Genomic DNA, 23569 nt, shown 5'->3' on the forward strand with positions numbered 1-23569 from the left:
CCCTTTCCTCTTGTCAGTTCATGTGGTCAGATGGGCTGATTCCACCCATGACTTCAAGGATGGGCATGTGAGGCAGGCCTAGATGATCACGGCTTAGGCACACAGCCCTAGCCTGGCTAAGCAGAGTTTTCCATTTCTCTTAGCCATGATGTTAGGCTCAGGAATGGGCACATGATGTAGATGGTCCAATGAGTCTTAGTTTTGGTTTTTTTTAACTGTTAGGAAAAAGAGTCTTTATTTCTGCTAGGGTTGCAAAAAAGGACAATATAATTCAGAAGCTTCTAGCAACCATCTTGCCACTAAAGAGGAAAAGTTGCTTGATAATGGAGCCAACCCTGAAGAGAACAGGGCCAAGGAATGGAGAGAACAAGACTGGGTCCTGATGACATTTGAGTCCCTGAAGACAGCTATAACCAAAACCAGTTACCTCTGTACTTGTTAATTACTAGAGCCAATAAATTCCATTCTCCATTCACTCACTTATTCATTTTCCTTAAGGTGGTTTGAGTTATAGTCGCTATTACTTTTGACCAAAGAAGTCCTGGCCAATACGGAAACTCTTATTCCTTTGGAGTCCTGGTGGCACAGTGGTTAAGAGCCTGACTGCTAACCAACAGGTCAGCAGTTCGAATTCACTAGCTGTTCCTTGGAAACCCTATGGGGCAGTTCTACTCTGACTATAGGTTTGGTATGAGTCGGAGTCAACTCAATGGAAACGGGTTTGGTATTTTTGGTATTGTTCCTTTAGATTTTAATTATAAGAAGCCACACACAAAAGGCCACATACTGTATATGTATAAAATTCCGATGAAATGCCTAGAATAGGGAAGTCCATAAAGACAGAAAGTAGGACAGTGGTTGCTGGAGGCTGAGGGGAAAGGGGAAGGAACAGTGATTACGAACAGGCACCAAGTTTCTTTTTGGAGTGGTGAAAATATTCTGGAATTAGACAGTAGTGATGGTTGCACAACACTGTGAATGTACTACAGTAAAACCTGCAAAAGCCGGAACCTGTGTAAGGTGGAAACCTGTCAGAAAAGGAAAACGCAAATATCTTCCACTAAAACAAGAGACAGGAAAGTGGTAAGACTGTACCCTGTCAAAAGTAGAAAACTTGCGAGACTTGGAAAAACAAGTCAGTCCCGTCAAGTTCTGGCTCTCAAGGTTTCACTGTAAATGTTGCTGAACTGTATGCTTAAAATGGTGAATTTTATGGTACAGGAATTGTTATCTCCATTCAAAAAATAGAAAAAAATTTTAATTGTAGTCACTCCTGAAGTGTGAACGGTTTCAACAACAACAAAAATAAAATAAAGATAAAAACAAAAGAAACAGTGTGCAGATGAGAGATGAGGTGAACAGAAACTCTGTATTTTCTGCACCATTTTTCTGTAAACCTAAAAGTGCCCTAAAAAATAAAGTCTATTAAAAATAAAGAAAAGAAAAGAAACAGAGTGAACAGAAGTGCTTGGTCTTCTTCACTTCCCTTGCCATGAAGAGTAGACATTATTAAAGTGTTTCAGAATTGTAAAATGCTTTATTTCAGGGAAATTCAAAAGGTAGTAAAATACAAGTGAAAGGAACATACCATAAGCAGGCATAGCAAGGAAATGGGCACCTAGTTTTGTTTTCCAACTACGAACATGAATGGGGATCTCATTATTTAAGATAAGATGTGGTACGCACAAAACTGTAGCTCACTGGGCACTGTGCTCCCTCAGTCGACCTAGAAATTATGAGACGACCAGTGGTGATATCCTTTGAACTGCAGCACCCATCTCAACACAAGGTTTCTTTGTTTTATTTACCAGATGACCAGGAGTCATACACTAGCTTGGCTGCAACTGTGTCCTCCACCGCCATTCCTGAAATGAACAGAAATTTGGTTGACTTTTTGTCAGAATTCAGTATTCTTGAAACAACCCAAGCCCTCTGACTGACACTTTCCTGAGAGAGTGTCCATGATGCCAAGGGGCAGACTGGCCACTGGGAGTTCATCCTTTGTTGGACTTAAGCCTGTGACAACTCAGGTGGTAATGTGTCTTCCCATGGAAGCCCTCCTCACATCAGCAGGAAAGGAGGAAATAAAGAGGTCTCAAGCTGTCCTTTCTATCTGGGTCTCTTTCCAAAGACCCATTTCTCTTAGGCTCCCTGACTTTTAACATTTTTATTCCCTGCCCCCACTGCTGACAAATATCTTCTTCTGAGTTTCATTTAGACCTAAGCCAAAATGGTTGACCACTGACACTTGCTATGTGCACATGGTTTACGTGCACATCTCAATCCTCAGGACAACTCAAACTAACAGGTGGCAAAGAAACTAGGACTCAGAGAGGTTAAGTCACCTGCTAAGGACATATGCCCAGTGAGTGGCCAAGAAGAGAATCCAATCCAGGACTGCCCAATTCCAGAGTTCATGGGCTGAATCACTATACTAAAACATGTAAATAATTGATCCGAGTGATGGATTTCACAATGATTCATCTACAGAGCCTGGTGAATCATTCCTCTTCCCACTTCTAGCTAGATTTATGATCTGGTTAGATTTGTGACCAGAGAGCAGTGGCTCTTACCCAAAGACTTGAACACTGTGGTCTTCTCACACTGGGCAGGCTTCACTCCTTTCACCACTTCTCCCAGCTCAGCGAAGATCTCTGCCTGTGAAACAAACACACACTGACCTAGGCCATGACACTGAAGTCAGCTGGGGGCCCACTTCTGAAGCCAGCCCAGGGTGTTGCAGAACTGGATAAGGGATGAACTTGATAAAAAAGCCCATTTGTGAGCCAGATTGTCAGGGAGAATGCTTCCTCCTGAAATTCCTTTTCGCGTAGCATCTGCCTTTGTGTGATTATGAACGCAGAGATTCCCATTTGTGGCTAGGTAAATTTCCTGCCAAGTCACTGTGTCGGTGAGGAAACAGGCATGTTCTTATCTAAGCACTTGTTTTGGCAGCCTCTTTCTTGGTTGTATGCCGATTAAAAAGAAAAAAAAAAAAAAAGGCCAGAAGGTGGCCAACCATGGTGCTGGCCACATTGGGAAGGCTTTCAGGCTGCAAAAGTCCCCCATATCCCAATCCCACTGCCCAATAGGACAGCCCAGTCCAATGAAAAAGTCCCTCAAGCTTCCCTCTCCCAGCAAAGAGAAGAGGAAAACACATAATATCATCACCATAATGGTCACATTATTCTGGAAGGGAATTAAAAAGGAGCTGGTTCCCCCACAAGGAGGTGGAGGTGACCAAGGCCTGGAGTAGGCCAAACTAAAGAAGAAATTAATGAAACTCTGGGATCCAGGCGAGGCCAGCTGGGACAGCAGCTCACCCCTGACAAGAGGACATCTCCAGACTCCTTGAGGGCAGCCTCCTTGGAGTCCACATACAGCACAGCTTGTTTCATGAGCTCATCATCCAGTTCTCTCCAGTCAGGTCTGCTGGCTCCGATGGCTGCAAGACACAGAAGCAAATCCTAAGCCCAAAAGCAGCCCCAAGGGATACTAAAAGTGCCAAAGCATGGAAGACGGGTAGGGCCGTGTGAGGAAAAGGTGGTGGTGAAAGACAGGAGGGAACATTCAGATTTGGAGTACTTCCATATTTCCCCAAGTTGAGACCCTCCCAATCAGCAAGACGGAATACTTCTTAGTAATAATCATACCTACCATTTTTTTCCTTTCCATTTCCTATGCCACCTCATTCCTAAAAGGGTTCGAGGTGACTTAGCATTCATTTTTTGGGTGCCTACTATCTGTGGGATGTTTTACACATACTATTTCTAATCCTTGGAAACCCTGGTGGCTTAGTGGTTAAGACCTATGGTGCTAACCAAAAGGTTAGCAGTTTGAATCCACCAGACTGTCCTGGGAAACCTTATGGTGTGGTTCTACTCTGCCCTGTACAGTTGCAATGAGTAGGTATCAACTTGATGGCAAAGGGTTTTTTTTTTTTTTTTTTTTAAATTTATAATCCTCACAAGTTCACTTCAATGTCGGGGGTCCCATTTAACAGATGTAGAAACTGAGGCTCAGAGAAGTGAATGTACTTGCTAAGGTTCCGTATCTAGTAAGTGAGTCCAGATCTGTGAGAGTACCAGGCCTTTCTCTCCTCTCTCACTTACCGAGAGCAATGAGTTCCTTGCAAAAACCCTGAAACAGAGATATCCCTTGGACCTTATTCACGCCCCACATTCCTCTACCTTCTGTCTGTCTGCTTGCTCTTCAACAATTGCCATCCCTCATTCCCAGCCACTTCTCTCTTAACTCAAGACAAAAAAAAGTCCAGTGTCAGGGTCACAAAGAAGCCCCAGTATAAAGAAAACTCAGTCCATCGTGGCCCCTAGCTTTCTTATTCTCTTCAGGGCCTGGGACCTTAATGATGGCCTCAGGGTATCCTGCCTGCTGGTATCACACAGGCTAAGGCTGAAGCTGCAACCACAGACCTGCAAGCATCAGCCCGGTAATGGAAATGAGCAAGGCAAGTCAGAGGACTAGACTGGGAATGGGGGAGACACACAGAAGAACACAGGCCTTCTAAAGGGAACAGTCTTTGCTCAGCTCCAGCTAATTGTTGCCATGCAAGCCCACTGCTATCAGATATTCCTTTTTTTTTCAAAGAGAAGCAGGAAATCTATTTACATGTGATGTTTTTTAATTTTAAAACATACTATGGCCCAAAGAAAACACATCTGCTGGCTGGATCTAGCTCATGGCCAGCCAGTCTTTGGAAACAGCTATAGAGCCTTACACAAATATATGCAGCATTCATATGCCTTCTCACACTGCCGTCCTGTTTTCTTTACTTGTTCTCTCTCCTGCTGTTCTCCCTCACTCTAATTTCCAAAGAGAGTGGTTAAAAAATGCCCATCTTGAAGGCTGTTTGTGTAGGGAGTTCTATAGAACAAAAGTACTAGCTAATGAAGCTCGTAAATAAATCATAAGCTGGTGGGAAAAGTCCTAGGTTCTCAGGCCACCCCTTCTTGCTGCACCGTTCTCCTAAGACAGCCCCTGCTTCTGAGCTGGCAAGTTGTCAAAGGGTTATGTGAGGCCACTCAGGCAGATGGAGGTGGGCCAGGTGGCAAAGGGACTGGGCTCTAGCTTCGTTTTCAGTGGGGCTAGAATGGATCAATCCCTAGTGGTGCAAATGGGTAACGGGCTTGGCTGCTAAGCAAAAAGTTGGTGGTTTGAGTCTACCCAGAGACTCGTCGGAAGAAAGCTTTGGTGATGTACTTCTTAAAAATCAGCCTTTGAAAACTTTATGGATCTCAGTTCTACTCTGACACAGAGTCAACTTGACAACAGTTGGTAGAATAGGTCAGAAGACTAACCATGGCGGCAGGTGAGGAGAAGATAAGAGAAGTGTGGAGGAGGTTGGGATTGGGCCTGCATCTTAGTCAAGCTGTAAGTAAGTAAAATATGTCAGTAGTGTTTCTAATTTGTTGGCTGCACTTGTAACATACTTTTCTCAAGTATATGTGAAGCCTCTGTGAATGCATAAGCCAATTTTATCCCTAGGTTGGGGAAACATAAGAGATACCTTGACTCAATCAATTCAGCCCTTCCTAGTGAGAGATGCAACGTGTGAGAGGGATTTGATGTGAGGGATAGTCTCTATTACTGGCTTTGAAGATGGAGGGTCCACATGGCAAGGAATGTGGGTGGTCTCTAGGAGTTGAGAGCAGCCCCAAGGAAATGGGAACCTCAGTCCTACAACTGTAAGGAACTTAATCCTGCCACAATCATGTGAGCTTGGAAGAGGACCCCAAGCTCTAGATGAAATCAGAGTCAGGGAACACTTTGATTTCACCCTTGTGAGACCCTAAGCAGAGGACCTAGCTAACTTGTGCCTGGACTCCTAAACCATATAAACGGTGAGGTCATCAATGTATGTCGTTTTAAACTGGGGGTGGTGGGGGGAATCAACTCAGCCTTGCTGAAGATTCCCGGGGAATCCATTTTACCAAGAAGTGGTTCCTCTTGATTTCCCAATTCCTTCCAGAAATGGTCCATAAAGCCAGCCATGACCCACCAACCAAGTGCATTAACCATTTGCACCCAGGGACTCCTGCGCTTGGCTGCTAACCAAAAGGTTGGAGGTTTGTGTCCTCCCAGAGGTCCCTGGAAGAAAGGCCTGGTGATCTACTTCCAAAAAATCAACCATTAAAAACCCTAAGGGTCACGGTTCTACTCTGGCACACATAGGGCTGCCATAAGTTGCAGTTGACTTGATGGCAACTGGCACTTTGGTTTACTTACCTGTAAAATGGGGGTTATGATGATAATAGCTCCTACATCATAAGGTTGTTGTACAGATTAAATAATACATATCAAACATTTATAACAGCACCTGGCGATAGTAAGTATTTGGTATACCCCCCAGGGCCATTTGAAGACCTTCAGAGGCCTCAGGCACTCTTACTTTTAGAATCCCTCCACCCCTTATCCTATCACACAGTAAAAAGCATCCACATGCCACATTGAATGTTTTTTTATTGTAATTTTTTTTTTTTTTAATTATAATTTTAAGTTTTGTTAAGAACAAATGACTTCCTTGACTTTTGTGACTTAAGCTTTATCACATTTAAGAACTGAACTGTGGTTGACCATTTGGTATATGGTTACTTTTGATAGACCCTTAACTAAATATTAATTTCAGGTTTATAATTTTCTTTTTGTATTTTGGAGCCAGTATTGTTTCTTGGGTCTCACACATGTCCATGTTGTTGCTGTATGTTGTCAAGTCAATTCTAACTCATAGTGACCCTATATGATAGAGTAGAACCGCCCCATAGGGCTTCCTAGGCTGTAATTCTTATGGGAGCAGATCATCAGGTCTTCTCATCCATGGAGCAGCTGGTGGGTTTGAACCACAGGCCTTTTGGTTAGCAGCCGAGTGCTTAACCATTGTACCACCAGCTCTCCTTACATGTTTCCATAGGCCCTTGAAAATCTTGGGCATTCTGTGTCATGAATCAAACAGCTTTCACATGCAACCCTGGGTCCCAGCCCAGGGATGAATGTGCCCACCACCTGCCCCTGGATCATGAAGCCACTCTACTTACCATTGATATGAGCCCCCACCTTCACCCATTCACCAAACAAAATGGGCTCTGTTGCCATGGTGACTGTGATGATCACATCTGCACCTGTCACAGCCTCCTGTACTGAGGAACAGACCCGTACCGCTCCTTGTACTGTGTCTGCAAACTTCTCTGCATTTTCCTTTGTGCGATTCCATATCCTTACCTTCATTAAGGGGAACAAGAGGGACATTGGTGCCATGTTTTGGCTGCTTACATTACACTAAACTCAGGGGTACCAAGAGAAAACTGAACCCTCTGGGGTAGAAGCCACGTTATCTAAATCATTCCCTATGGAGAGTGGACATTTGGTAATATTAATCTGGGCAGGTGCCTATCTAAACCAAAATGAAACCTGTTGCTGTCAAGTCAATTCCAACTCACAGTGATCCTAAAGGATAGAGCAGAACTGTCCCATAGGGTTTCCAAGGCTGCAATCTTTATGGAAGCAGGCTGCCACATCTTTCTCCCATGGAGTAGCTGGTGGGCACAAACTGCCGACCTTTCGATTAGCAGCCAAACACCTCACCACTGCACCACCAGGGCTCCTATCTAGGTACTTCAAAATGAGCTTTCTCTACCACCTCCCCTTTAGAGAAAATTGGAAATTTTTCAGTTCTAGCTTGAGACATACAGCTCAGTAATTTAATAGGTACAAGACAGTTTAATGATTAGCAGAGAAAATTCAAATGTAATAAATACAGAAATAAATTTTACATCCAAGTAAGTTCAGCAAGGTGCTTTGGTGGCGCAGTGGTTAAAGCACTTGGTTGCTAACCAAAAGGTTGGCAGTTTGAACTCACCACCCACTCTTCAGGAGAAAGATGTGGCAATCTATTTTTGTAAAGATTTACAGCCTTGCAAACCAAATGGGACAGTTCTACTTTGTCCTATAGCATTGTTATGAGTCAGAATCTCGACAGCCATGGGCTTGGTTTTTGGAAGTTCACCAGCCAAGGTACAAATAATTTAATATGCCCAGCCATAAGGGGATGGTTAAAAACAGTACTCTTCTTGATGGAAAATTATGCAAATATGCAAAATGAGATAATCTAGAAAAGTCATGATGTTAGAACATTCAGTGAAAAGATAGGATATAATAACTGAATGTACCTAATATTATTAAAATTATATTAAAAAAAAACTAATGATTAAGAAACAGATTGGAAAATGTTAGCTGCTTGTCTTTGAAAACCGATAAAAGTGCATTTTTATTTTCCTATATTTCCCAAAGCCCATAGATAGATAATTTTTATCATGAAGATGCTTTCAGTCCTCCCCACCTCTCTCACATACATACAAAAAAATAAAAGGAGCATGGAGCATTCCCAGAAGAAAGTAGGAGCCATGACTGGGGAAAGGTAGACCAGTATCTAGACTGCAGAGTGGGGATGCTCTGATTCATGGTGACCCTGTGTGTTACAGAGTAGAACTGGCTCCATGGGGTTTTCCTGGCTGTAATCTTTATGGAAGCAGAGTGCCAGGCCTCTGTTCTATGGTACGACTGGCTGGGTTTAAACTGTTGAGCACAAACCATTTGTGCCACCCACGTACTGGATTCATAACCCTGAATACTTAAAGACTCATAGAAGTCTCCTAAGAGAAGCACAGAGAGGGGCCAAAAGGACAGTGTATATAGTGGATATAATATTATCCTTTAACTAAGTAGACTGGCTGTATCCTCAAGCATACCCCATGAGCTGGGAAATTGGAAAGAGGTGATTTAGGCCTTTCCTCCTACTCCCCATCTCCAGTGGGACTACTGGGGAAGTCATCAGGGTAAAAGAATAGTCTAGATCACACTCTCAACCTAATATTTCAGAGCAACCCATGTTGCATGTGAAGTATAGACAAAAGTCACCGGCTGCCCCTTCCCTCTTCTCCCCAAGCACCCCTGGACTTACCTCCTTAAAGGAGAATTGTTCTGTGAAGATCTCATAGTGGCTGTAGGCCTGGACTCCAGCCCCAAGGATGCACAAAACTTCACTGCTGGGGTGTTTCAAAAACTATTAGAGAGTCATGAGGTAGAAAAGGTCAAGGGAAACATTAGCCAGCGTCCAGGTGAAAGGTGAAAAACAAATAGCTTGAGTATCAAGAGCTCTCAGGCAATCAGAGAGACATTATTTGTGTTTCAGTTCCCCTCTGTGAGGGGAAGGAAGGAACCATCATTGAGCACCCAATATATGCCAATGCTTTATCCCCATTATCTCATTTAGTCCAGGCGATGACCCTATGAGCTAGACTGTTGTTGTTAGTTGTCACGGCTCATGGAGACCCTGTGCACAATGGAATGAAACATTGCCTAGTCCTGAGCCTTCCCCATGACTGGCTGCAGATTGGATCATTGAGGTCCATAGGTTTTCATTGGCTGTTTTCTTGACAAGTAGATCACCAGGCTTTTCTTCCTAATCTGTCTAAGTCTAGAAGCTCCCCTGAAACCTATTCAGCATCATAGCAACACACAGGCCATCACTAACAGACAGGTGGCTGTGGTTGAGGCACAATGGCTGGGAATCAAACCTGGGTCTCCCACATGGAAGGTGAGAATTCGACCACTGAACCACCACTGCCCTCCCAGAATAGGATTAGTGGTACAGTATTATTTTCCCATAAGCATGTACATTGTCATGGATTGAATTATGTCTCCCCAAAAATGTGTGTATTAACTTGGTTAAGCCATGATTCCCAGTAGTCTGTGGTTGTCCTCCATTTTGTGATTGTAATTTTATGCTAAAGAGGATTAGGGTAGGATTGTAACATCCTTACCAGGTCACGTCCAAGGTAAAGGGAGTTTCCCTGGGGTGTGGCCTGCACCACCTATTATCTCTCAAGAGATAAAAGGAAAGGGAAGCAAGCAGAGAATTGGAGACCTCATACCACCAAGAAAGCAGTGCTGGAGCAGAGCGCATCCTTTGGACCTGAGGTTCCTGTGCTGAGATGCTCCCAGACCAAGGGAAGATTGATGACAAAGACCTTCCTCCAGAGCCAACAGAAAGAAAAAGCATTCCCCTGGAGCCAGCACCCTGAATTCTGACTTCTAGCCTACTGGACTGTGAGAAAGTAAATTTCTCTTTGTTAAAGCCATCCACTTGTGTTATTTCTGTTATAGCAGCACTAGATAACTAAGACATACATAATTAAAAATTTGTATATGAATCTACTAGATTTCTCATTTAAACAAAGAATTTGAAAGTCTGTTTCATTTGCATTCACCAAGACTTTGAATGGTCTGGCCCTCCTGCCTCCCCAGCCACCTGTCATGTCAGACTCCCTTGTGCTTTGTGTCTTCCCACCACATTGGCTTCCTTGCAATTCCTCAAGTACACGTGACTCCTTCAACCACAGGGCCTTTGCACAGGTTCTTTCCTCTGCCCAGTAATGCTTTCTCCTCTGCCTCTCACAAGTAACACTTATTATCCTTTAAGTCTTAGTTCAAATCTCTCTTCCTCAAGAAAAGCTTTCCCCAATCCTATAGACTAGAGAATAAGATCCCTATTTTACAGTCACATAGACTTCACACCTTCCATTCAATGTACTTGTCAGGGCTGTGATTTCACATGTATTGGTGGACACTCAAATATCTATTAAATGAATGCATACCAGGATAAACCCTGATATATGCTGTTACCTTGAAAAGCATGACAGAGTCCCCACCTAAAAGTTAATGTGAAACACAAAAAAAAAAAAAAAAAAAAATTTTTTTTTTTTTTAGATCCCAGATCTTCCTATATATTTCGTCCTCTTCCTAATGCCCAAGATGAAAGAAAAGTTATGGAAAAGAAAACGTTCTACCCCCAGCAAAGTAAAAAGTAAAACACACCTTTGTTTCTTATCGAAATAGTTCATCTGAGCTGAGTCCCTGGGAATGATGAATAAAGCTTCAGCCTAAACTCTGAGCATCAACCAACCCTCTCTTCTAGAAGTGTAGACTTTTCACCAATGCAACAAAGCACAGTGTTACTGATAGCTGAGTCTAGAACAGTGTGGTTCCCAAACCTAGTTGAATATCAGAATCAAGCAGGGGCTATTAAAAAGTAGTTTCCTGGGCCCTATCCTCAGAGACTTTGATTCAGTAGTTCCAGGAATCTGAATTTTTTAAAAAAAATTCCCCAGAGGTTGGAAATGACTGAGCTGGGATAAGACCAGGCAGCCTTGGAAGACCCCACAACCACCCGGTTATGTAACTTCAGGACAATCCTAGTCTCCATTTCCTTCTGTGCTAAACAAGGCCAGTAAGACTCACTTTGCCTTCCTTACAGACACTCAAAGACAGTGGGTCAGAGACGATTTTGGAAAAGACCAAAGTCCTTTACAAAATAAGGCAGGGCTATTAGAGTCATTCTGTTGCTATTATCTACAGGAGAGCCTATCTCCAGGGGTCCCTTGATTATTTCAATCTGAGTTGGGTCTGGGTATAATTAAAAACCAGTTCCCCAAGGTGGGTATTATAGTCCTCACCCTTCATATACAATTATCTGATTAATCCTCACATTCTTCCCTCCCCATCATGTATTTAGAAACACTTAACATACTCATAATCTGAACACCTGGTCTTTGCTTCTCCAGCTCTCCCGCGGATCACACTTCCTGAAAGCATAAGCCTCATAAACCCATGTCTCAAGACCTTGTACTTCTCCATTTAATGTGAAAGATTCCAGACTCTAATCGTTCCCACAGATACCCAGTTTTGTAAGCCTTTTCTTCTTAACTCTAACCTCCCAAAATGTTGTTTTTCTTGTAAGATGCTCGGACGTATTTCTTGTAGGAAGAATGCTTGTGAAGTACCCGGAACACTGCTTAGGAAGCTCACTGTCTTAGTTATCCTAGTGCTGCTATAACAGAAATACCACAAGTGGGTGGCTTTAACAACCCGAAATTTATTTTCTCACAGTTTAGGAGGCTAGAAGTCTGAATTCAGGGCGCCAGCTTTAGGGGAATGTGTTCTTTCTCTGTTGGCTCTGGGGAAAGGTCCTTGTCTCTTTTTAGCATCTGTAGGCCCAGCATTGTTTGGATCATTGGTGATCTTCGTGTGGCCTGGCCTCTATCTTCCCTAACTGTGTTTCTTTGCTTGCTTGTTTAATCTCCTTTATATCTCAAGAGGTTGACTTAAAACATAACCTACACTAATACTGTCTTGTTAACATAACAAAGAAAACCCATCCCCAAATGGGATTGTAACAACAGGTGTAAACCAAGTCAGTTCCGACTCACAGCGACTCCACAGGGTTTCCAAGGCTGTGAATCTCTACGGACGCAGACTGCCACATCTTTCTCCCGTGGAGCCGCTGGTGGTTTTGAAGCACCGACCTTTCGGTTAGCAGTGAATTTGCTTTAACCACTGTGCCACCAGGGCTCCTTAACAATGGGTATAAATATGTTTTACACCAATTCTGACTCACAGCAACTCTATAGGACAGAGTAGAACTGCCCCATAGGGTTTCCAAGGAGCGCCTGGTGGATTCAAACTGCTGACCTTTTGGTTAGTGGCCAAGCTTTTAACCACTGCACCACCAGGGCTCCTAACAACAGGTATAGGGTTAGGATTTACAACACATATTTTTGGAGGACACAGTTCCAACCATAACACTCACTATCCCCATTACTGGCTGTTCTTTCTACCCTGAGTGCTCTTCCTCTACATTTTTGCATGATTCACTTGCTCACCTTTTCCAGTCTTTACTCAAATGTCACCTTCTCAGTGAGGTCTTTCCTGGATAATTTAAAATTTCACTCCCTCCCCAATACTGTGTGTTCCATTCTCTGTTTCAGTCACTGCTGTATCCCTAACATTTAGAACAGTGCCCCATGCCTGGTAGAAGCTCAGTCAATACTGACTGAGTGAATACATGAATCTGGCTCAGATCTGTTTGGCTCACCCCTCTACCACTTATCCAGCACTGGCTCTGGCCTACAAACTGCCCGCATTGATTTACTAGGAGCGGTGTAGTACAGGGACAAGGAGTCCAAGGGGTCAAGTTTTAAATTCTTGCTCTGCCACTCACTAGCTGTGTGACCCTAGGCAACTCACATAACTTCTCTCAACTGCAGTGCCTACACCTAGAAAACGGAGATAATCATATCTACTTTGCAAGGTTGATGTGAGGATTAGGAATAATGCATGGAAAGTACCTAGAACCTGGTCATGCTCAATAAATGGTAGCTATTAATTTCTGTCAGTTTGTCACACTGTGGTGGCTTGTATGTTGCTATGATGCTGGAAGCTATTCCACTGATATTTCAAATACCAGCAGGGTCACCCATGGTGGACAGGTTTCAGTGGATCTTCTAGACTAAGGCAGACTAGAAAGGAAGGCCTGGGGATCTACTTCTAAAATTAGTCAGTGAACACCCTATAGATCACAACAGAATATTTGCCCAATATAGTGCTAGAAGATGAGCCCCCTAGGTTAGAAAACCAAAAAAACAAACCTGTGGCTGTCGAGTCGATTCCGACTCACAGTGATCCTATAGGACACAGTAGAATTGCCCCATAGGGTTTCCAAGGAGCAACTGGTGGATTTGAACTATCAACCTTTTTGGTTAGCAGCTGAGTTCTTAACCATTACCCCAACCTGGCTCCAAGGCACTCAAAATACATAGTGGCCACAACAATGGGCTTGAGCATACCAGTGATCGTGAAGATGGTACAGGACTGGGTCACCATGAATTAGAGCCGACTCGGTGGCAACTAACAACAACAACTAATTTCATGAATCACTGTACTTACCTGGCATCCCATATTTGGCATATGGAGTTCCAGCTCTATTCAAAATAAGGCCAACATAGGATCCTAACTTCTCCCTTAGTCGAACTTGGGGCACTAAACCCCACCCACCAGCTTGCTTTGATAGCACAGCCAGCCACTAACCTTACCTTGGTGGCGATGGCAGACACTGCAGCTGTTCTCTTTGCAGTTATGACATTTCCATCCATGACCTTGTAGAGAAGGGAGACAGTGAGCAAGGGACACCCCTATCCACTACTTAAGCTGAGAGAAGCATCTCTAAAAGACTGGCCCTGAGAAGTTTTATAGTATTCTGCAGTTTGGTGTCAGACCTGGATCCAGTTACTCCACTTATGAGATTTGCAACTATGAACAAATAGCTTAATCTCTAAGCACTGGTTTCCTCACCTGTGAAAATAAAGACAATGCCAACCATTCAGAGGGTTATTGTGAGGATTAAATACATAAGCATATATGAAAACATCTAGTACATGCCAAGCCCCCAAGAACTGCCCATTTTCTTTTCTTGCCCTGGGATTCCTGAATAACCGAATTAAATAGGGACTTGAGGGATAACATTAAGTCATTTGACATCTGTGCAAAGGCTACAAAGACCTGCTGTGTTGTTGTTCTGTGCTGTTGAGTCAATTTTGACTTATAGCAACCCTATAGGACAGAGTAGAACTGCCCATAAGGTTTCCTAGGCTGTAATCTTTATGGGAGCAGATCACAGGTCTTTTCTCCCACAGACTGCCTGGTGAATTCGAAACATCAACCTTTCGGTTAGCAGCCAAGCAGTTAACCATTGCACCACCAAGGCTCTATGAAACTCTACCTCAGTGGTTCTCAACGTCTGTTGCACACATGGGGAACTTTTTGAAGAGGCAGATGCCCAGGCTCAACCCTTGGATTAACTGAATCTTAGGACCTAGAAATCCTTGCTTTTAAAAGGTCCTGGGTGGTTCTGATGCACAGCAAGGGTTGAGAACTAAGGTCTGGCTAATGACAATACCCACCTATTGCACTATTCTCCCCTGCTTATAAGTTAAAAAAAAAAAAAGATTTTTTTCTTTTTTTTATAAGTTATTCATCTCGGTGGACCCTTCCCAGGGAGGTATCATTATTCCCATTTTACAGATGAGGAGCTGAGTTACTTAGCTACTGAGAAGATTCAGCAAGGAGCTAAAGCTCTGACATCTGGTTTCAAAGCCTGGCTGGTCCCACTTTCCCAGGGAACCACTGTTGGTAGGTAGTATGGGTGCCATCTCCACTGGATGACGATAGGTTGGGAAGAGCTAGAGACTTCTTAGAGGACTAATGAGCAGCCAGATTCCTTAAGGAGCTAGAAATTCAGGGGGAGAAACAAAGGGGCCCTAAGGATTCAGAGAAGGACCAAGTGGAATTCAGGGGAGCCTCCCAAAACGTCTCAACTGCCTGGTCTCAGCCAGCTTGGGGTCACAGAGCACAGGAGTTAAGGGCACAAGCTCCACAGTCAGACAGACCTAAGTAAGGACTGATGCTGGGTCTTTCACTAACCAGCTGTGTGACCTTAAGCAAAGTGGCTCTACCAACCGGAGTCTGAAGCCTCTGGGATCTCAACAGTATTGGGAGGTGGGGTGGAGGGAGCACTAATAAAAACTCCCACAGAGGAATGTTGTCAGAATTGAATGAGGTCAAAAAGACCAGAAGCCACCTCTTCAGACAAAGAATAGACTGGTCTATAAGACATATAATGATACTCATGAAGAATGTGCTTCTTAGTTCAAGTAGATACATAAGACCATACTGGCAGCTCCTGTCTGGAGGCGAGATGAGAAGGCAGAAAGGGATAGGAGCTGGTTGAACGGACATGGGAAATCTGGGGTGGAAAGGAGGAATATGCAGTCACATTATAGGGATAGCAGCTAGGGTCACTTAACAATGTGTGTATAAATTTTTGTATGAGAAGCTAACTTGAGCTATAAACTTTCACCTACAGCACAATTAAAAAAAAAAAAAAAAACAAAGAATCGAATGAGGTCAGTATCTCCTGCCTTGCACATGATAAACACTCAACAAGCGGCAGTTAAAAAGGCAGTAGAACATGCAGAAATGGTTGGAATAATTTAAAAAAAAAAAGAGCTACCAAAATTAAATTCTGAACCTCTTGAAAAAAAAAAAGACCCAAAAACCAAAAAGGCAATATAGTGTTAAAAGAGGATAGGTCCTGGGGTTGGACTGCTAGGTTTGAAGCCCAGCCATGCCACTGATCAGCTGTGTAAACTTGGGTCAGTTGGGTATAGTTGCCCTGTGACTGTTTCTACCTCTGTAAAATGGGGGTAATAATATTACATGTCTCACACAGTGGTTAGAAATGTTAAGAGAGTTAACACATGTAAGGTGTTCAGAACAGTGCCTCACACATAGTAAGTGCTCGATAAAAGTGAGCTACTGCTATTTTTTTGGATACCGTGATTAGATGTTAAAACAGGTCACTGTGAACCCCTCAGAAAAGGCTCCCAGGGTTTGCAGAACACCCCCTCTCTACCATATTGACAGAGATTCACTAAATCAGTGTTTCCCTGGTTACCAGACTCATTCAAGCTGTATAGGTGCGGTAACTGGGTATTTGATGAGAATGACGAGATGATTACTTCCACACTGTCCTGCACGTGAAGCAGCAGTGGGTTCTGGGGCTGGGTTATGCATCCTCAGGCAGTCTGAGAAATAGGTGCATGGTCACACGTAACCTTGACTTAAAGAGGGCCAGGCTTGCTCACACCCAAAACTCCTGCTCACAGACAGCTAACTTCTGAGGCTTCTGAGTCCAGGGACCCCCTCCCCACCCCAGGGCAGGGAGTTGCTCACCGCCAGCAGAGTGCCATTGCTGGGCTCAAAGAGTAGCACGGTGGCCTGGTGGGAGGGGACAGTGGAGGTGGTGCTGTAGCCCTCGTAGAAGGTGACCAACTTGGTGGTCAGGGCATCCTCTGCGGCACTGTAGGCGGGCATGACTCCCAGGAAACTACAAGGAAAAAGGAAGCCGCTTCGATCCTTTCCCAGAAATCCTCAAGTCCATCAAACCCCCATACACCTGCTCTCTTTCCGGAATCACTGCCCTGCTGACCTTCTCCCTCCCCCCTTCCTGTGCCTTTCCCTCATGCATATGCGTAATATATTCAAGAGTGTGGCGCTGGATGACAAAAACCTGGTTGTTCTCCGAGCTCTGCCACTTGCTAGCTGTGTAACCTTGGGTAAGTCACTTGACTTCTCTGAGTCTCAGTGTTCCCACTAGTAAAATGGCGGTATCAGTACGTACGCGGACAGCGTGCCGAATTAAACAAGGTAACGCCTGCAAAGCGCCCACTTAGCTCAGTGGATAGCAGATACCAAGTGCCAGCCGTTATTAGCAATGATTAGCCGTCCCTGCCTTCCCTTGTCCCATCGCTTCCCTGGCACCCCTTCTCTTCCTCCTTCCCAGTTTCTCCTGCCTCTGCCCCCCGGCCTTCCTCACTCACCCCCGGTGCTTGGCCACCGGCATCACCGTGCGCACAGGCTGCACGACCCCTCCGTCCGGGCCACTGGAGAAGTTGGCCAGAGCCGCCTCCAGAGGCGGGATGAGGAGGCTGGAGCTGCAGAGGTGGCTCTGCACCTCGGCAGCGCTCAGGAATGCTGGCGCCGAGCTCATCTTGCCGCCGGCCTTCTAACCTCAGACCGCCACCTAGATCCGCGCTCCCAGGCTGCCCCTTATTTAGGAACGCGCCAGCAGCGCAGCGGAGCCACCTACCCTGATCAGGCCCAGCCTCCGGGAGAGGGGAAGGAAGAGCAGCACCGCCCCCGCCCCTCGAGCCTATCACCACCCTCTCCGCCCACGGGTGGAGGAGCTCTGTCCCTTCCACCAGCTAAATCCCCAAGATTGGAGTCGAGGCGGCGAGCTGGGAGTTGGTGTCCTTGGGTCCACTTTCTCAATCCCTGTAATTATTTGCAACCACAGGGTCGCTATGAGTCGGAATCGACTCCACGGCACTGGGTATGGATATATTCTTTGCAAGACGTGTTAGTAAAGGGCTTTGGCTACCCATCTCGCGCTCTGCCCTTTCCACTATTTGCTGTCTCTGTCGCTTTCCCTGGGAAAGGGGAGATTGGGGAGATCGGACAAACGATGGCGGGACTCTTATTTCTTAAATTATTGCTTGCTCCTGGGAGAGCTTAGATGAAAGGAGACAGAGGATTATTAACAACCATATTCTTTTCAATTCTGCCCCCGTCTGGGGTCTCTTATCTGAATCTCGCCCTGGCTGGTGATTGCTTTAAGTGCATAGTTCCACCTCCCTCCCCCTTACAAACCTAACTGACAGCCAACTGTAACAAGAGTGAAGTTCCCAGGGCAAGTGTAATGGCCTGGGGCACACCAAGAGCCAAAGTGCATAAAACAACATAGGTCTTTTCTTCAAGGAATTTATGCTTGAGATGAGGAAATAAGACAGTATGTACATGGGAAGGTTACTAACAATGCAGGGCAGTGTTAAAATAATATTAAGCCAATAATAGAAACTGATTTGACGTTTATTTAATATAAATCTATTGCTAGCAAGTCGATTCCAACACATACCGACCCTATAAAACAGAGTAGAACTGCCCCTAGGGCTTCCAAGGCATAGTCTTTATGGAAGCAGACTGCCACATCTTTCTCTGGTGGATCAGCTGGTGGGTTTGAAGTGCAGACCTTTTGTTTAGCAGCCGAGCGCTTAACCATTGTGTCAGCAAGGCTCATTTATTTAATGTATGATTTTTTTTTTATGATTTGCAAATCAGGCAACACTTTTGACTAGAGAGTCAAAGTGTTCCCAAGATGAAAGAATGTCCAGAAATTCTTATACCCCACATTATGACATTGTCATGGAGAAATGCTGGAACAGTGTTTTCATCATAACAGTTTACCTAAAACACAGCTTTCAGTGTGACCCTGGTGTTTCTGTTTCTTGAAGCTGACTGTTGTTATTGTTAGGTGCCGGCAAGTCAGCTCCAACTCATAGTGACAGAATGAAACACTGCCCGGTCCTGCACCATCCTCACAATCATTGCTATGTTTGAGCCCATTGTTGCAGCCACTGTGTCAATCCACCTTGTTGAGGGGCCACCTCTTGTTCACCGACCTTCTACCAAGCATGATGTCCTTCTCCAGAGACTGTCCCTCCTGATGTGTCCAAAGTATGTAAGATACAGTCTTGCTATCCTCACTTCTAAGGAACATTCTGTTTGTACTTCTTCCAAGACAGATTTGTTCCTTCTTCTGGTAGTCCATGGTAATATTCCATATTCTTCCCCAACACCATAATTCAAAGGCATCAATCTATCAACACGTAATTCTTCAAAAGAGCACAACGCCCAAGGCAAAACCTTCTTCACTAAGCTACTTACATTCTGCATGTTTCTATAAACCAAAAAAAAAACCATTGCTGTCGAGTTGATTCCGACTCATAGTGACCGTATAGGACAGAGTAGAACTGCCCCATAGGGTTTCCAAGGAGCGACTGTTAGATTCGAACTGCCAACGTTTTGGTTAGGAGCCAAATGTTTAACCACTACACCACCAGGGCTACATATATGTTTCTATAATGCTCTCAAATCCCATAAGATATAATTCACTATTGTGCTTTCAAAGTACATATGTATAAGCACTCATAATATGAACTTAAAAACAGAAATATGTCTATCTTTTGTGAGGTTCTCTGACATCAACTATAACCCATTAGAAACCTGTAAGTAATGAGAAAGTTATTTACAAAATTTTTGAACTTAGACATAGAAATATAGACACATGTGAAGTACGTAAAGAATGTAAACAATCTTTAAGTTGACTTGACCTGACATGCTGTGATAAAGAAGACATTACATAGTTACTATTTGTAAACTAGCATTGAGACATAAGCCTAAACCTCTCTAATCCCTAATCAGGAGTCCTGGTGGTGCAGTGGCTACGTGCTCAGCTGCTAACCAAAAGATCCATGGTTAGAACCCATCAGCCTCTAACTGGGCGAAGGATGTGGCGGTCAGCTTCCATAAAGATTACAGCCTTGGAAACCCTACAGGGCAGTTCTACTGTGCCCTATAGGGTTGCTATGTGTAGAAATCGACTCGACAGCAATGGGTTTAGTTTTTTAATCTCTAACCTTGAAGAAAAAATGTTTCATTTGGCTCACCTTTAGCCCTGGAGAAAAGATATGACATACTAGACTTTGATGTCCCACATGAGTCCTTATTGTGTGAGGCCAAGGAGAGAATTTCGGATTTAAACCCTAAATTCATGCTTACTCACTGAGAAGGCAGAGGCAAACACTGAGAGCCTGCTGAGACTCTGCCTGAGACCGCTGACCTTGGACCCTAGCTACGAGGGCCCTCTGCTGAGTTTGAGCCATGGTCAAGCCTTCCTCCCCAGACCTCTCAGGAAAGGTAAGAAAGATTTGGACTCCAACCATTAAAGTAAATTATAGTTGTTAATTCTGATTCTCTGCTTCTAAATGAATGCTGTGAGATCTTACTTGTGTGCCTTGCCACGACTACCTTGCAATGAACTAAACCAGTATATGCATGATAAACCTGAGTATCTCCCTATTAATTTTCTAAGATAAAATCCTACACCACAATTGGTGAAGTTGGCAGTGGTTATCTCTGATTAATTATTGGTTACACCACTACTTACTCGGCTATTGTTTGACTTAAAGGTGACTTTAGGAAACTAGTTTTCTCAAGGCTCAAGGTTCAGACGATCTCAGGGCCTTTGTGGGTCACCCCAACTCCCTGGACCCCAGAAATCTGGATCTCAGGAGAATCAAAACTGTTTCTCATCAATAAATCCTAACTACCAAATAGGAGAAAAAAAAAAAAATTTTTTTTTTTTTTTTGGCACCAAATAGGAAAAGTAAATGCTTTTAGTAGTTCAAAGAAAGGAGAGAGGTTGTTTTGACCTGAGGTGCTTAGGTAAGGGTTTCTTGAGGGAGCAAGGATAAATAAGGCCTAATTCGATGGCACCGTTTTTTTTTTTTTTTAATGTAAATAAAGCGACAGTTATTGATCTTTACTAAGTGCTAGGTACTGCACCAAACACTTTATGTGCATTATATCATTTAATTATATAACAACTCTTTAAGTAGGGAGGTGTTGTCATTAGCTTTACAGTCCATATGAAGCTCCAAGAGGTGAAGGGATTTGTCCAATATCACCCAGCAAGTCAGCAGAGGATCTGGGATTTGCCCTTGGGTGGTCAGACATTGGTAGGCTGGTAACTGAAAGTTTGGAGGTTGGAACCCACCCAGTGGCAACATGGAAGAAAAGCCCTGTTGATTTGCTTCTGTAAGATCAACAGTCAAGAAAATATTATGGAGTTCAGCTCTACTCTGTGACACTTGGAGTATCCATGAGTTGGAATCAACTTGACGGTACGACAACAGTTCGACGCCAGAACCATGCTCCTGAACATTACATTACACTGGTCTAGTCCTTGGGAACAGTGAATTGCCAGACAAATTGGGCTGGAACAGGAGGCTGTTGCCTAGGAGCAGTAGGAGATAAAGCTGGGAATGCTTCTTGGAGTCAGATAGCTAAGAGTGATCCTTTGGAGAGAAATTACATGCTCAAAGAGATTAAACTTTAGAAAGGTGAGTCTTGTGCCAATGTGTAAGATGAAACTGATGAGTGAGATTGGAGTCTGGGAAATGGGTTAAAAAAAATCAAGATGCTGTGGAGTGGATTCTAACTCATAGTGACCCCATGTGTGTCAGAGAAGAACTGTACTCTGTAGGGTTTTCAATGGCTGCTTTTTGGGAAGTAGATTTCCAGGCCTTTCAACTGAGATGCCTCTGGGTGGACTTAAGCCTCTAATGTTTCTGTTAGCAGCCGAGCATGTTAATTGTTTGCACCACCTAGGGACTTCAAAAAATGGGTTAGGAGGAGTGCATGCTTGGGTGTGCTCCCTGGCATTTGGGTTGGGAGCTACACAGGGCATGAGGAAATGGTCACAGTGTGCTATAAGACAGTGTATAAAAAAAACTAAACTCATTGCCTTTGAGTCAATTCCAACTCATAGTGACCCTGTAGGACAGAGTAAAACTACCCTAAAGAGTTTCCAAGGAGCATCTAGGGGATTCAAACTGCCCATCTTTTGGTTAGCAGCTGTAGCTCTTAACCCCTACGCCACCAGGGTTAAGTGTCAAAATATGTACCAACAAAATAAATCATACGTAGTACTCTTAGCACAGTGCTTGGCACAGAGTAGCCACGTAATAATCAAGCCTCTTATATTGTCCACAAAAAGAGAAGATGCTGCGCTTTGCGCTGGCGACTGCTGCTGCGTGATCTTCTCGCGCGCCGCCCCGCTCCCTCTTCGGAGCCGGCCCGGAGGGTGCCTCGCGAGTCGTGACGACCAAGGCCGTGTGCGTGCTGAAGGGCGACGGCCCTGTGGCGGGCACCGTCTACTTCGAGCAGAAGGGAGACGGGCCCGTCAAGGTTTCGGGAAGAATCAAAGGACTGACGGAAGGCCTCTATGGATTCCACGTTCACCAGTTTGGAGATAATACACAAGGCTCTACCAGTGCTGGTCCTCACTTTAATCCTCAGTCCAAAAAACATGGTGGGCCCCAGTCTGAAGAGAGGCATGTTGGAGACGTGGGCAATGTGACTGCCCACAAGGATGGCGTGGCCGACGTGTGTATTGAAGACTCTGTGATCTCGCTCACAGGAAGCAATTCTATCATTGGCCGCACCATGGTGATCCATGAAAAAGTGGATGACTTGGGCCAAGGTGGAAATGAAGAAAGCACCAAGACAGGCAATGCTGGAGGTCGCCTGGCTTGTGCTGTGATTGGGATCGCGCCCCAATAAACCTTCCTTAGGACGTGGTCTGAGTCCTAGTAACTACTCATCTGTCTTCTTGTTAGCTGTAGAAATTTAACTTGGCAAACATTAAACACTGTACTCTTAAAAGTTTAACTGTATGATTTTGTTTCTGCTTTTTTTGCTTTAAGTACTTGTAATGAGAAATGATTTCTGACCACTTGAAAGATTGTATAGTTTTATAAAATTGTTAAAATGTCTGTTTCAGTGATCTCTGTATTTTGCCAAACTTATAGTCACTTAAGGGTATTAAACATAACTGTCTTAAAAAAAAAAAAAAAAGAGAGAAGATGCTGTGGTGGTTGGGAAAAGCTAATTTCAATTACACAATTTTGTTTCTTCAGTTCATCACCCTAGAATTCATGCCCAGGGATACTGGAGTTGCAGAAATGTTTATGGCCCATTATTTTTGTTCTTATAATTATTATCATGTAACATTTATTGGGTTTAAAAAAATACAGAGGTAAAAGAAAATAAACCGTTCAGTTCATTATTCTTAAGGAGAAAGAAAAGCAATATCAAATACTAGCCAAGAAAGAGAAAGATATGAGATAGGAAAGCCAGATATATATTTGCTTCTATTGTGAATTAAAGAATTTAGCCCTTATTAAATGCACGTTCCAGTTTGTCGTACTGTGGTGGTTTGTGTGTTGCTATGATGCTGGAAGCTATGCCTCTGGTATTTCAAGTACCAGCAGGATCACCCATGTTGGACAGGCTTCAGAGGAACTTCCAGACTAAGACAGACTAGGAAGAAAGGCTTGATGATCTACTTCCCAAATTCACCAATGAAAATCTTAAGAATCATGACAGAATGTTGTTGGACTTGCTTGCTTTGGACACGTCATCAGGAGGGATGAATTGCTGGAGGAAGACATCATGTTTGGTGAAATAGAAGGCCAAAAGG

General features: G+C 44.0%; 2 protein-coding genes across 2 annotated transcripts; one reads left to right on the plus strand and one right to left on the minus strand.

Annotated features, from left to right (window-relative positions):
* Positions 1 to 1456: 1456 nt before the first annotated feature.
* CRYM (crystallin mu) lies at positions 1457 to 17458 on the minus strand. Its single transcript, XM_003418809.3, has 8 exons — positions 17289 to 17458; positions 16642 to 16795; positions 13944 to 14006; positions 8975 to 9076; positions 7053 to 7236; positions 3324 to 3445; positions 2574 to 2658; positions 1457 to 1865 (listed from the first exon to the last, which is right to left on the minus strand). Exons 1-8 carry the CDS (start codon positions 17456 to 17458, stop codon positions 1801 to 1803), a joined length of 945 nt encoding a protein of 314 aa, XP_003418857.1. The 3' UTR covers positions 1457 to 1800.
* A 2729-nt stretch (positions 17459 to 20187) lies between these two features.
* Positions 20188 to 22896, plus strand: LOC100670840 (superoxide dismutase [Cu-Zn]-like). The gene is made up of 2 exons (XM_064294798.1): positions 20188 to 20223; positions 22171 to 22896. Exons 1-2 carry the CDS (start codon positions 20188 to 20190, stop codon positions 22648 to 22650), a joined length of 516 nt encoding a protein of 171 aa, XP_064150868.1. The 3' UTR covers positions 22651 to 22896.
* Positions 22897 to 23569: the final 673 nt, after the last annotated feature.

Source organism: Loxodonta africana, chromosome 12 (assembly GCF_030014295.1).
Source record: "Loxodonta africana isolate mLoxAfr1 chromosome 12, mLoxAfr1.hap2, whole genome shotgun sequence".
NCBI classification, from domain to species: domain Eukaryota; kingdom Metazoa; phylum Chordata; class Mammalia; order Proboscidea; family Elephantidae; genus Loxodonta; species Loxodonta africana.